Genomic DNA, 13743 nt, shown 5'->3' with positions numbered 1-13743 from the left:
TCTCATCAAGAGAAGTACATAAAAACACACATGTCCAGTATCTGTGTGTGTGTGTGTGTGTGTGTGTGTGTGTGTGTGTGTGTGTGTGTGTGTGTGTGTGTGTGTGTGTTTCTAACAGGCGAGCAATCGCGGCCATTCAAGTCAATCCTTGATATTCCACCAGCCGCGCAACGGCGCGTCCCAGAAGCGTGCGTGAAGTGGCTCTCCGATAAAGATACGCGCCAGGTCTATTTTCACGCGAGCCACCCGGACAGCCAGCCCCCCCCCGTATTGTCTACGTCTCCTCTACAAGACCACAGACAACGAAAGATTCATCTTAGAGGTGGAAAAAATAATAAAACATCACAGATCCTTTTTATCAGGACAACACCAGAAAAGAGAGGGCATGGAGTTTAATTACAGGAGTGCTTAGAAGGTAGATACTAGTTTAATAAAACCGTAATTGTTCTGTAAAGTATTTGTAGAGACAATAAAATGTGTGAGTCGGGCAGCAAGACGCTCCGCTTCTGACCGTACAGATCCACCTGTCCGTGTGACGCTTCTGTCGCGCCATGCTCCACTCTATTCCTATGGGTGATGCCAAGCGACTTTAACGCGCCTGCAAAGCATCCCAGGAAGGCGGTGCTACATTAGAAAAAATGCTGCATGTCCAAAAAGCTGGCCGATGCCCATCTTGATGCAAATGAATCCGTTGAACATGACTTGACTATCCAATAGAAGTAGGCAAAAATCATTCAGACTAACCTTTGTCGATCTGAAATGAAGTAGCCAGACCCATGTGACGCGTTCGTCCAATCAGCTGCCGGTCAAGGGCATGGAGCAGCAACCTTGGATGTATGACGTAGCGACACCACGCTTCAGTCATGTTGCCAAAGTGGATCTGTATGGTGAGACGCTCCCAGTGTGGAATGGCGCGTGCGGAGGACGGAACAAAACCGGAACGCAGCACGTGTGACGGTGTATGCTTTGTCTGCTTGCATGAGTGCTTGTGTGCTTAGGTATTTAAGACAACGATGTGGTGTCTGTGTGTGACGTGCCCCTTGGCTTGACCAAACTCAGACCCCACTCCACCCAGTTGTGTAAATGCAGGTTTGTGTACACAGAATTTTGAGTATTTTCCAGCGTGTTAGCTTTGTGGGAGTTTGGTAAAAGGTGAAAGATAAGGATTTGGCGATCAGGTGTTTATGAAGTCCTTTTAGCTCCACACCTATTGTAACGCCTCTTTCCCACTTTAAAACACGTAGGGATGTTGTGGTGTGCTGGGATAAAACGTGGATAAGTGGGGAATGTGTGACTTTAAACTCATGTGTTTGCCTCTGGCCTTTGTCAGTCCGCAGTTGGGCATCTCAGGCAGGCCGTAAATATACATGTTATCTGGCCACTCATAGGGTCTGACAACATGCCAGTTATCTAACATATTTTTCAAATTTGACCTTTAGGAATTCAGACCTGAGATGATGAATAGGACTGAAAATAGGTTCATAGTTAAGTGCAAAGTACCCCTTTGCCTTGAAACATGTGACCTGAGATGACGCATTGCCATGGTGACCTCTTTGTATGTCTCTCATGATTGACTGAGTTTTCTGAATGGCGCAGTGACTGCGAGCACTAAAGCAGTGTTACGACTAAAAGGGAAGGTTTCAGTTTGCTTATACCTGACAGGGCAAGAAAAACCAGAGAGAGAGAGAGAGAGAGAGAGAGAGAGAGAGAGAGAGAGCCCTACCTTCTTTCAGTGCATACTTCTGTACAAGTCTTGTATATTAATGAGAAACTGCAAGTTTTCCTTTGGGGTAGAGCACGACCGATACGTCGGTGGGACGATATTATCGGCCGATATTAGGCATTTTCCAAACTATCAGTATCGCCGTTTATAATGGCCGATAAATAATTCTGATAAATGAATATTTAAAAAATAAAATAAAAACAGACGAAAAAACACCCTTCAACCATGTTATGAGTGTTGGTGTTGCATAGTTTGTAAACCAGAGGGCACTCTACAACGTCTCTGTTGGCAACACTCTTTTTTTATTTTTTTTTTAAGTTTCATATCTTAAGTTTGTATTTTTATACATTTTATTTATCAGAACTTTATATTTTAATTAGTATCATAAAATCACTTATTTTAGTGAGGACTCATAAATAACTACAAATAAGTAATGTTAACAAAATCTGTTTGTTTTGTTACATGTTTCTGGATTTTTTTTTTAAATATATATTTGCCGATATATCAGAATATCAGCTTATTAAATCACCAAATATTTGTATCAATATCGGCCTTAAAAATCAATTATCAGTCGGACTCTACATCATTTGAAGTTGGAAAAAAGGTAATAAATTGCAATATATCGCAGAATATTGCAATATGTTTACAAGCGCAATTATATTGTATCATGTCATTATCGGGATAATATCATATTGTGGGGTCTCTGGTGATTCCCACCCCTACTTTGAAACGTTATCAACTATAAAATTCACCAGCCACTGTGTCACACACACCTTATCGATTTATTTGTCAAAGACCAATTTTTCCAGGATTTTCCACCTAGTTGGTGTTAATTTCACTTAATGCATGTGTGTTTGCATGATTGCTTCCGATAGAGAAAACGTGTCTTGGTTATTATCAGCAAGTGGTCAGTCACTTATCTAATTGGTCTGAGTGCCCTCTGCATTTACATTTGTCTTAAGTTTTCTGGTGGTATGGAATTGTTTGGTTCTGCCCACTCCCCTGTTGACTATCCATACAAGATGGCAAAGACAGTGCTGAGAGTTAGAGGTTTATGAGCACTTAACATGTTGCCTCACGGAGCTATTTTTAGCCAGCATGTTAAAGACTATTTAACAATGGAACTGAATTTGCTACTTTGCCTACGTGTGCTGCAACATTAGGTTCCCTATTGTATGTGCAAGCTTAGGCAAAGAAAAAGAAGCAGAACTGAATGCTCCATCTTTTGACTATCCCATTACTCATTCTAAGTTCGGCACATTTCACCACCATAGGGCTAGCTGGTCTGTGTGATCTTTAAGGCTGGATTACAGTAAAGTGATGCAGTGTTTTAAACTTTAATTTAACTTGATTTATTCGATACAGATGGTACCCGAGTTTCAGTACTGGTACCAAATCATTCTTTTTCAGTACCTTATCCATAAAAATGACATTTTATGTTTGTCAGTGAGGATAAAGTAGTAATATATATTTGGTGGTTTCAATATCTTTGGCCTGACCTGTCTGTTTCGTAAATCAACATATAAGATCACTCATTCAAAGTTTATCGGTGTTTTAAGCCCCCAACGTCTCCTTCCAGGCAGCGCTGCCTGGAAGGAGACGTTGGGAGCTTAAAACACCATCATGCTCATTCTATTCTCCTGTTGTGTCCCTGGTGCGATTCATTGTTTTCTTTGGAAAGCACATTGAGTCAGAGAAGGTCACATTCCTTAAATAAAAATACTTATCTACTTTTCTCAGATTTGTTTTCCAGCTGCACCGTGTTGGTTTTATTATGCATTTAAAGTGATCAGGGGTATAAGCATGTAAAGCAGAAGTGCTGTGGCTCTGAAACCTCACCAAACCAACACAGCTTTTCCATTACGTGCAGCATGTCTGAATCTTATGCGTCATCTGTGCTAAGTCTTTGGTCTTTACATCTTTTTCTCTGCCATGGGTCGCTGTTTTGCACTTAGAACATGCTCAAGGTTACCACGCATTTGTTCAGGATCACATACCTACACTCCGCATGCATGCAAGGGAACACACTCCTCACAATCCTCTTAAATACAGACACTTGAAAGCTCGCACACACACACACACACACACACACACGCACACACACACACACACACACACACACACACAGCTCTGACATGTCTGTCCTTGTCTTTCCTCCACTGCCTGTCCTCACAGCTTTCTAAAATAAATCAAGTGTCGTCTTCCCTCTTTCTATTTAATTTGACCCACAGCTCTGTTGAGATCAACACTATGATCCACTTTTCTAAACACATCTGTAACTGCAGTTTATGCCCAATCTTTTATTTTTTTTATAATGTGTCTTAGTACTAGTGAAAGAGAAGGTTATATAATTTTTCAATTATTCTTGGCACTTTGGGAAGGGACTTAAATATCATGTTTGGATTACATATTGTCTCTTGCATTGTTGGGCATTTTCTGGCCCACCAGCTGATTATGTATCAAAAAGACACTTACTGTATTCCCTGACCTCTTTCTCCAGTATATCTCCTCACAGCACTGTCACGTCAAATCGTGTGGTGTTTCTAATTGCTCAAGTGACCCAGGGGGTGTGTGTGTGTGTGTGTGTGTGTGTGATGGAGAGTCAAAGAAAAAAAAGGATAAAAAGAAGAGTGTGCTGTCCTTAGGCATATGTGACCCAGCTGTGTCCTACAGTATAAAGTCAGCCACTACTCATCTATCTCAGTGCCCTTACAACTAAAGTACTGTACATTTCTTGTGTTTTAACCTAGGAACGCTCTGTTACAGTGCAGCTAAAAGTATTTTTTAGCAACATACAATCCTGTATTTTTTCTTTTTTCCCTGCAACCTAAACTGAATGACTACAAACTAATGAAACTCTACTCCTGTGGGAAGCACTGTCCCTACAGGCCTTCTTCTTGTCTACTCACATAGCTGCAGCTATTGTAGCTACATTTCTTACCACAGTAATGCTATTTAGATTACAGTAATAATTATGTCTTAGTTTATGTGTCTTGCTTTCATTTTTCAGTGAACCATTTTTAGACATGACACAGATATTGGGCTTTGATCACAACAAAGATAACACACTGTATACCTGGATTTTAATTTATAGTCCAAATGTCACAAGTTTGTTCCAGAGGATTTTATAATATATACAGAAAACAGCAAATTAACACAAACATATATTATCTGCTAGCAACCTGCCAATTGCAGGTGAAAATGAATTGTAATGGGTAGCTTTATCAAGTTTTTTTTCTTTTCCTTTTCCCCCCCAATATATGCTTGCTCATCAAAGGCATGTGTTTTGTGTTAGAGCAGGGGAAAAGGCCAGACATTCCCACTATGATGTCAATGCTGTTGCAATACCTCCGTAAACTTGTTGCTAACATCATTCCCAAAGATGGAGTGTGGAGTCACACCGACTGTATACATACACATACTCATACACACTGTGAGTAGATTTACGTGTCAGGGGTTTGACTGACAATCTGTTTAGGTTGTGACGTCAAAGTAAGTGTGATAATGAATCAGTTGTCAAACATAAGCTGAGTGTTGTGTTTTGTCACTTTCACTGTCTCTCTATCTATCACCTTTGTCTCTTTCAAATGCAAACATGATACAAACACCCATACACACTTATCATTACAAAGAACAGCTGGAGAACGGACCGACCTGTGCCTGGAATGGCAGTTAATAGATCACTTGTTGTGTGGCTGGATTCCAAGAACACATATCAAGTATCACACGAAAATCCATCTTCAGGCTTCAAGTAATGCGTTTGTGTCTGAATTACCAGCTATCTAGTGTGACGGCTGCCTCATTTAATTCAAAACAATAATGGCAGACATGATAGACAGATGGTTCATCCAATCATCTGGCAGGTATTTTATGAAAGAGTCTGACAGTTTCCAATGACGGCTCCTCAGATGGTTCTGTGTAACAAACCATCTGGCGCGTCAGGTTAGTTTCACACCTGCAGTAAAGAAAACAGATGGCTCACTTGATGTGATAAGATGGTGTGGATGGGATTTTGTGTGTGTGTGTGTGTGTGTGTGTGTGTGTGTGTGTGTTTCTGTGTGTGTGTGTGTGTAAGGCCTGATTTATGGTTCTGCGGAGGCTCCACGCAGAGCTTTCGCCGTAGCCTGTGTAAGTGGCCTGAAGTGTATACTGAAAATAGCAGGGCCGGCATGTGTGTGCGTGGAGAGTGTGTGGTAGAGCAAGTGAGAGAGTGACGATAATTAGCTTCGGAGTGAGTGCCGACTCCCACAGAAACAGTGTCTCCCCTGTGCTTTCTAACCAGAGGTGTCAAAAGTATTCACATTTATTACTCAAGTAGAAGTATAGATACTAGGGTTTGAAAATACTTTTGTAGAAGTTGAAGTATCAACTCAAGCTTTTTACTTAAGTAAAAGTGTAAAAGTACTGGTTTCAAAACTACCTAAAGTATAAAAGTAAAAGTAATGTAAGGCAGAGATCTTCAACAGGGGGTCCTCAGTGTCATCGCAGGGGTGCCTCCAAATTATTGTAAATTTTTGAGTCTTTAAATTTTTTTTCAAATTTAAAATGCCTTAACATAATTACGACATATTATTAGCAAATATAAATCCCCACTGATGATAGGCTTACTGGCCTATAGGTACGGTAGTCACTAAGATATCAGCCCACAGATACAGTTAATCCTAGATTTATTGTGCCACATATGTAACATTAAAATATGATTTATAAAATCATGCCAACAATTAATATTTTAATAGCTTATGAAAAAAGGGTATGTAAGAAGGCTTTAGGTTGCCCTAACAGTTATTGTAGGCCCAGTTTAATATGCAACTTAATTTCATACAATATGTAGTAGGGGGTCCCTGCTACATCTCACTTTAAGTTAAGGGGTCCTTGGCTTAAAAAACGTTGAAGACCCCTGATGTAAGGGGGAAAAAATGCCATTAAGGACAAAAGCTTAACCCCAAAACTTGGGGACAAACCCCACTTACACAAAAAACATTTTTCTAAAGGCCATAATGACTATAATAATGTTATATTAAAATCATACCTGCAAACTCAGAAGGGCTGAAAAAGGTGACACGGCAACTACAGTCTGGTAGCCTGGTTAACACCAGACCCTTCTCAGCTGTAACTGAGGCCCTGTTTACACGATGACGCTCTCGGGTGAAAACGAAAAAATATTTTATCGGATGTGCCTTTCGTTTATACGGCGACGGCGTTTTTGGGGCTTAAAAACGCAAAAAAGTGAAACCACCCTCCAGAGTGGAAATCTTAAAAACGCTCGACCGTCGCGTTACCGTCTAAAGGGTAAAAACGCAAAAGTCTGAAGACAGCGGTGTGGAGAGAGACAAGAAAAAGGCGTCTGTTGTTACGGAGTAGGATACAGAAATTATAGGCTCCTGTTAGAATTTCAATGTAATTGCTCAATATTTAAATGATTTCAACAATGTGGATAAGGTTGTTATAGTTCGATGACGATATGTAGGCTATTCATTTGAGCCAGAGCAGGCGACAACGTTACGGATGAAGAGAGAGAGAGAGCGAGGGAGTGGCAGCGGTCAGCGGGCAGAGGTCAGCGGTCAGCGGGCAGAGGAGGGTCTGCTTCAGCCTCCTCTGCCCGCTGCCTCTCGCTCTCAAGCAGCGGCTGAAGGGCCGCGAGGCTCAGGGTATTGGTAGTGCTCCCGTGGGTGCTGTGTTGTGGCTTATCACGGTCAATTGTGCCGGTCATCATCAGACAAACATGCAACTCCACCTCCTCGTCTTTCCAGACGAGCTTTTGTTGTTCGCTTCGGCATGTTTTGGTTTCGCGCTACTAAGGAGAGAAGTAGAATGAATGTTCTACGCAGGTGGGTGCCTTGGTGGTGTTGTGTGGCAGTCCTAGTCACCTGGAGTGACTACTACATCGAATTTCACACACTTTTGCGTCACCATATGCACGCAGATTTCCCCTCCATAACGCTCGTCTAAACGCAGAATAAAAAGTGATAACGCAACGCCACTTTTGCGTTTTCTCTTCAGATCGTTTCCGTGTAAACATAGCCTGAGAGTGGGTCTGGGAAAGGTTCATTGACAGTTCATTTCCAAATGCCTCTGGGCTCATTGGATAGTCCTTCAACCAATCAGACCAAAGATCCGGGTGACGCTTTTCACATCCAATATCCAACAAAAAAAAATGTGATTCTGGTTCTTGGTGTGGTCCCTCCACGCCCTACTGTCTCCTTGCAGGTGTTGCATATTGCTAACTTGTTATCTTCTGTACACACGCTGAAGAATTTCCAAACAGCTAATATGTTGCAGGTTAATTCACGAGGCTCCTTACATGTGCAAGAATAGCGCGGACACGCGCTTCACACCGGGAGCGGGTACGGCGCACACACGGCAGAGAAGTTGAGAGAAAGGAAAAAGAGACTGTCTCTGTCAGTGTGTGCGTGCATCCTTGAGAACTGTAACTCGTATAACTTCTGTTGTCAGTTAATTATAGCATTGACCGGTATAAAATCGGCATATGTCAGACTGACCTACCGAGCCCTGGGCATGGTGAAGCACGGCTTCGGTAGCCGTCATGTTGAATGTAAACAAAAAGCTGCTCGCCGTCGCTGCGCTATCCTCGTCGCGTAAAGCCCGTCTCAACGGTTGTGATTGGTGTTAAGCCCGCCTCAGCGTTTGAGATTGGTGATTCAATTTTGAGGACATTGGAAATGGGTTTGAATGGGCTCTTCGCCAGACTGACCTGCAGAGCAAATCTCAGATTTGCCGGAAGTTCGTCAGGGTTTACCGGCTAACAGTCTGGTGTTAGAATCCTCTCCTGTGAAATAGACATACTTTTACAACGTTTAGCTGTCAGCATTTTAATCGTGTTTACTCATAGACAGTATATAAGAACTCCAGCTGCTAGCTAACGGTATGCTAACGTTACCTGCTGTCGAGTGTGGTGTTAACTAGCGTCTTGTGCGGCGATGTTTCAGTTCCCTCTAACGTCCGTTTTCGGAGCATCAGAGAGAAGCGGAGGCATTTAAGTGGCACCTAAATAAGGCACCGAAATCCACGTTGCTATTCGTTCCGGTAGATAACGGTCGTTAAGGCACCGGTGCCGTATTAGCACTGGGTCTGTGCAGGTGCGATGGATTGCGTACAAATCAATAGGGTGTCGGAATAGCTATGTTATATGTTTATACTTCTCATCCAACCACAATCAAATTCACTCTCTCCGGATGGAGCGATTTGGATAGATTTTTTTTGTGTGTGTGGTTTTGAACGATGACGACCTGGAATGAAAACAAGCTGAACTGAAATAGGAGTAACGAGGCTATTTTTAAAATGTAAGGAGTAGAAAGTACAGATAATTGCGTGAAAATGTAAGGAGTAGAAGTAAAAAAGTATGCTGTAAAAGAATTACTCCAGTAAAGTATAGATACCCAAAATTTCTACTTAAGTAGGGTAACAAAGTATATGTACTTCGTTACTTGACACCTCTGTTTCTAATCACAGTGGGAAATCTGTAGCAGGAAAAGTTAACCCTCTCCTTGGGATCTCCACGTACCTAAGGCGTCATTTTAACGCAGAAGCATAAATTGGCCTTAAGGCTACATCAAGATTAATGTTTTTTTGTTTAAAAATGTAAATCTTACACAAAGTGGAACTGCTCCCTCTCTCAATCTCATACCCTTTTTTTTTTTTTTGCTTTTATTTTGTTGGTAATGGCAGTGTGTGGGTGGGATGGGATTGATTTTCAAATAAGAAAACAGAAATCAAGACACTGTAACTAAATGAATAGATCTGTATTGTATTATCTTTCTTGAATAAAAACATGGCTTAAAAAAACAACATAAATGTCGTCATCAGAGGGTATACCTCCAATTGTTAGTGACCTACTCCGCATGTGAGAATTGCGTCCTCCAAACGGATAGTATAAACAGACCTACTGTGCTCTCTGATGCATCCATTCCAGAGTATAATCAAGCCTTTACACACAGCATGCTAGCAGTTGAGAAGAGAGAGAGGGCGACTCGGCAGTCTGCTGTCACGCTACAAAAACATGCATACAGGCTGAAATTCAACTGTGGTGTTTTGTCGGGATTAAGCTATGGGCCGAGGGAAATTTATGCAGTGCAAAGTGCAATGGTAAAACACTGCACTGCTATGCTGTCCATCTCAGCTGAAAATGTCTGGCTGAGTCCTTCCCTTCCCTACTATGTTTCATATCCCACAACATATGCACTCCTGTAACTTTCACCAGCAAAAATAAATAAAAGCCATCACGTCACCGCGGTAATGCGGTTATCGTTATCGTTACAGCCCTACTTATACGTCCATAATTTTCAACCACAGAGTAACATTCGTCAATCTGCTTCCTGTTTACACTGGCATGAGCATGCCCAGTGTAAGTGAATGATCATGTGATACACGTTGTCAGACGTGTTAATATGAGTGGAGATAATTTTTGTTTCAAAATACCGTTTAAAAATAAAAAAGTAATAGTGTGGATGTAGCCTAAGAACAAGTTAGAGACCAGGAAGAGGACAATTTGATTGCCCTTCCCTCAGTCATCAGGCAGACGGCCAAACTATCCCATTCCACAAACAAAGTTCACACTCATTTAGCTGCTGCTACTCTGAAAGTTCACACAGAGATAACACAGCATTTAGCCATTTGGTTGTTGGGGAAAATATGCCTGGCATGTCCTGTGTGTCGTTGTGGCTGTCAGCATGGTCAAATACTCAGATAACCTCCAGTATTGTGTTAGATGTGCGAAGCATAATGACTTCTTCCTCTTAAAATCATTGTCATAAAATTTTCCCAAAGCATGAGTACAACCCCCTAGTTTCACAACTTACAAACCAAACTTGCTAAACACATTCAAAGTGATAATAACTTGCACCTGTTGGGTCAGTGAATCATCTGTTGTTGAGGATGTGAAATACCCTGAAGAAAATGTACAAGCTCAAGATGGAAAACAGGAAGGGTACTGATGGCAATCTTAGTCATTTCTCATTTTGTAATGACAAGGAATGTTTTAGTTGTTAGTTGGATGTTTAAGTTCAGCAATGGAGTGTGCTTTCTACGCGTACACTAGCGTTTCTATGTACACTCATACTGTTCATTCTGTTCTTAAGACATTCTCTGCTCTTCCATATTGGACATAGCGCTAACATGAGCAGGGTGTTCTGTACTGGTTAGTCGTAGATGATATTGGATTAAATGTGTGGTTGTTTCCATAGTGAGGATGATGATGAGAAAGTGAACGTCATCCCTGTGCGTATTTTGTTTCGCACTTGGGGGAATCCCCCCTGACCTTAGCATCCACACAGGATGGGATTATGGGATTGCTCGATAGACTTAGTGATGAGGCAGATATCCGTGATGACAGGCATTAGTTACACCTGGGCGAACAATCACCAAGGAGACTAAGGAGCTCATCGTGACATCCCAGTGGGAAACGGTGTCACTGGTTTAGAGATACCTTTCAACTGTGAGTCATTGGCATTTTCAGTTCAGAGGTAGGCCCTGTGGCCCTGTGCAGAGTTTAAACAAAGCACATCGCTTGTGGTTGTATGTAGATGACTTTGAATATTGCTGCATTAGTTCTAACTGTTGGTGATGCAGCCAATTATTTTTCCATCATAATCATGCGATAATCAGCTAGATAATGAGTGATAAACTGATTAGAATTTCAATTAACAGCAACAGTGCATGTCAGAGCCTATGCTGCTGCAATAGAAAAAATAGTCATGTGGGTTTAGTTATGTGAGTAAACTCTGAAGTCATCAAGACCTCTAACATATTAATGTTTACATAAAGTCTTTGATTTATTTAGACATGGATAGACAAGCCACATCATGCAGCAATAAGTACAGTCTGATACATACAGCACCTTTTTAGAAGTTTATTTATTCATTCATGCATGGTGTGCACTTTTATTAGATGTTGTATGTAAAGACTGGAGTGGCATCATTTCATGTGGCGGTCTGAATGGATTCTAAGGAGAATGAATCACTACATCCTTCCCCTCATCTTCCTTTTATTATTTCCTTTTCTGGAGTGTCATTGGGGATTTGAACATGATCACAAATGTTGCTTGACCTTTCAAATACCCTCAAAATAATGTTTTTAGTTATGCAATACAATTTTTGTTTTACAATACCAATTAGCATCAGCTGTACAGTTTCAGATTCTGATTCTTCCTCTATCTTTCTCTCCATATGTAGTTTCGATGTGGACAATGGCACGTCATCAGGTCGCAGCCCCCTGGACCCCATGGCCAGCCCGGGCTCAGGCCTCATCCTGCAGGCCAATTTTGTCCACAGCCAACGGAGAGAGTCGTTCCTGTACCGCTCCGACAGTGACTACGACCTCTCACCCAAGTCTATGTCCCGGAACTCCTCCATTGCCAGTGACATGTGAGTGCATGGTGTCTTTTGCTTTCACCTGAACCTTCATAAAATACACCCAAATGCTGCCTATTGTGCTAAATGTGGTTAATTATGCTTTGTTTTGCCTCTCTGAATCTGTGTCACGGCTGAATGTTTATTAGACCAGGTCTTAAAGCTGCCACGCGGCTAGCTTTGGCCCTGGTGGGAAGTGTGCATGACCAACAGCTGATTGTGTGGTGTAACATCTATTCTTAGCCATATCCAGTAGCATAAACAAGGTGGTCAGTCACAAAGTGTCCACAAGCACTATTTATGTGACTCTTGATATTTGGCAAATTGCTGATTATGTCTGTATAACTCATAAGAATAATGGGATGGATGGCGTAGAACACACTCAAGCATTTTGATCCAGCTTGAAGAAATGACAAATAGAAAAAAAAGAAAAAAAAAGAACGTCCTGCAGTAACCTTAGACATCCTCCTCACTGCTGCTTTTCTATTAACCCAAAGACCCTTCTTTGACCCATGCCCACTATCCAGTTACCATGTTAAAAATCTAAAATAAATAAACACGGAAACTTAAGAAAGCTAGGAGGCAACTTGTCTTAACAGTTCTCTTCATAAAATTTATAAGACAGCTTCACATCCCAATCAACCTAAACATGTAAAACAAAAAATTGCATGTTTCCTAAAGTAGGCTACTTAACCAAGAATCATCTTTAGAACAACATATTCCAGAGGACATGTTTTTACAAGAAAACAGAGCAACAGAGCTAGGGTAGCCTGTGTGCCCCGAAAAGGCCAAAGTCAGAGGTGAACAGCCATATTCTAACTCCTATTCTTGCCTCTCCTCTTATCTGTCTACTCTCAGAGAGTACATAGCCCCATCATCTTTATTCTGAGTACCTCCTATTTGTCTTGTGATAGAAGCACATGACAAGCCTGCGTCTCTTCTGACATTCTTGCCAGGCATGTTAGCTCACATGCCAGTGGGTGAGTGCATGAAGTGGCTGCGGCCTTGTAGAACTGAGCAGGAGGAGGCGAGCGTCGTGACCATTAACACAGTCATGTCACCTGAACAAATGTTGACTCGGAGGTCAGCAGGATTCGGACTCAAGGTTTACTGTTTAAGATTCCTTTAGCTTTCTTTTAACCTTTTTTAACCAGGAGAGTCCCATTGAGATTAAGAATCTCTTTTTTTAAGGGAGCCAAGACATACAACAGCATAAATAAAAACATAGTTACAGACAGAAAACACAATAAGAGACAAAATGAAAAGGAACTAAAAATCAGGAATGGGGACTCAGATTTCAAAAGAGATACTGTATTTAAAAGAGTCAGTTTCGTAAATCAGGTAAATTTAAAACATTGACATCTTAAGGAATCTGCTTTTAATTCTTTCATTTCAAATTCAAAAGCATTTAACAATATTAATTTATTTTGTTTGAAGTTATTGTGCAACATACACAAATTACAATTTCCATATGGGCATTTGGGACAGAAGGCATAAAGAAGTCCTGAGAACACGAAGAGTGATGTCCTGCACTTTTCTGCGTGATAAAGACAAATAGCTAGCATGGGAGAAGACCAAAAGATGTACCAATGACCAGAGGTGGGTAGAGTAGCCAAAAATTGTACTCTAGTAAAAGTACTGTTACTCATATTATTA

The 13743-nt window shown here is 41.3% G+C and overlaps 1 protein-coding gene across 6 annotated transcripts in view; it reads left to right on the top strand.

The window, feature by feature from the left end:
* The window catches only part of pde4d (phosphodiesterase 4D, cAMP-specific), a 221847-nt gene that overhangs the window by 181343 nt on the left and 26761 nt on the right, over positions 1 to 13743 (top strand). For all 6 annotated transcript variants that reach the window (XM_039802615.1, XM_039802614.1, XM_039802617.1 and 3 more), the window contains one exon: positions 11911 to 12102. In XM_039802615.1, the coding sequence (XP_039658549.1) occupies positions 11911 to 12102 (192 nt within the window). The remainder of the gene's footprint in view (positions 1 to 11910; positions 12103 to 13743) is intronic.

Source organism: Perca fluviatilis, chromosome 6, assembly GCF_010015445.1.
Source record: "Perca fluviatilis chromosome 6, GENO_Pfluv_1.0, whole genome shotgun sequence".
NCBI lineage: Eukaryota > Metazoa > Chordata > Actinopteri > Perciformes > Percidae > Perca > Perca fluviatilis.
This window is presented reverse-complemented; position numbering and strand designations above follow the sequence as displayed.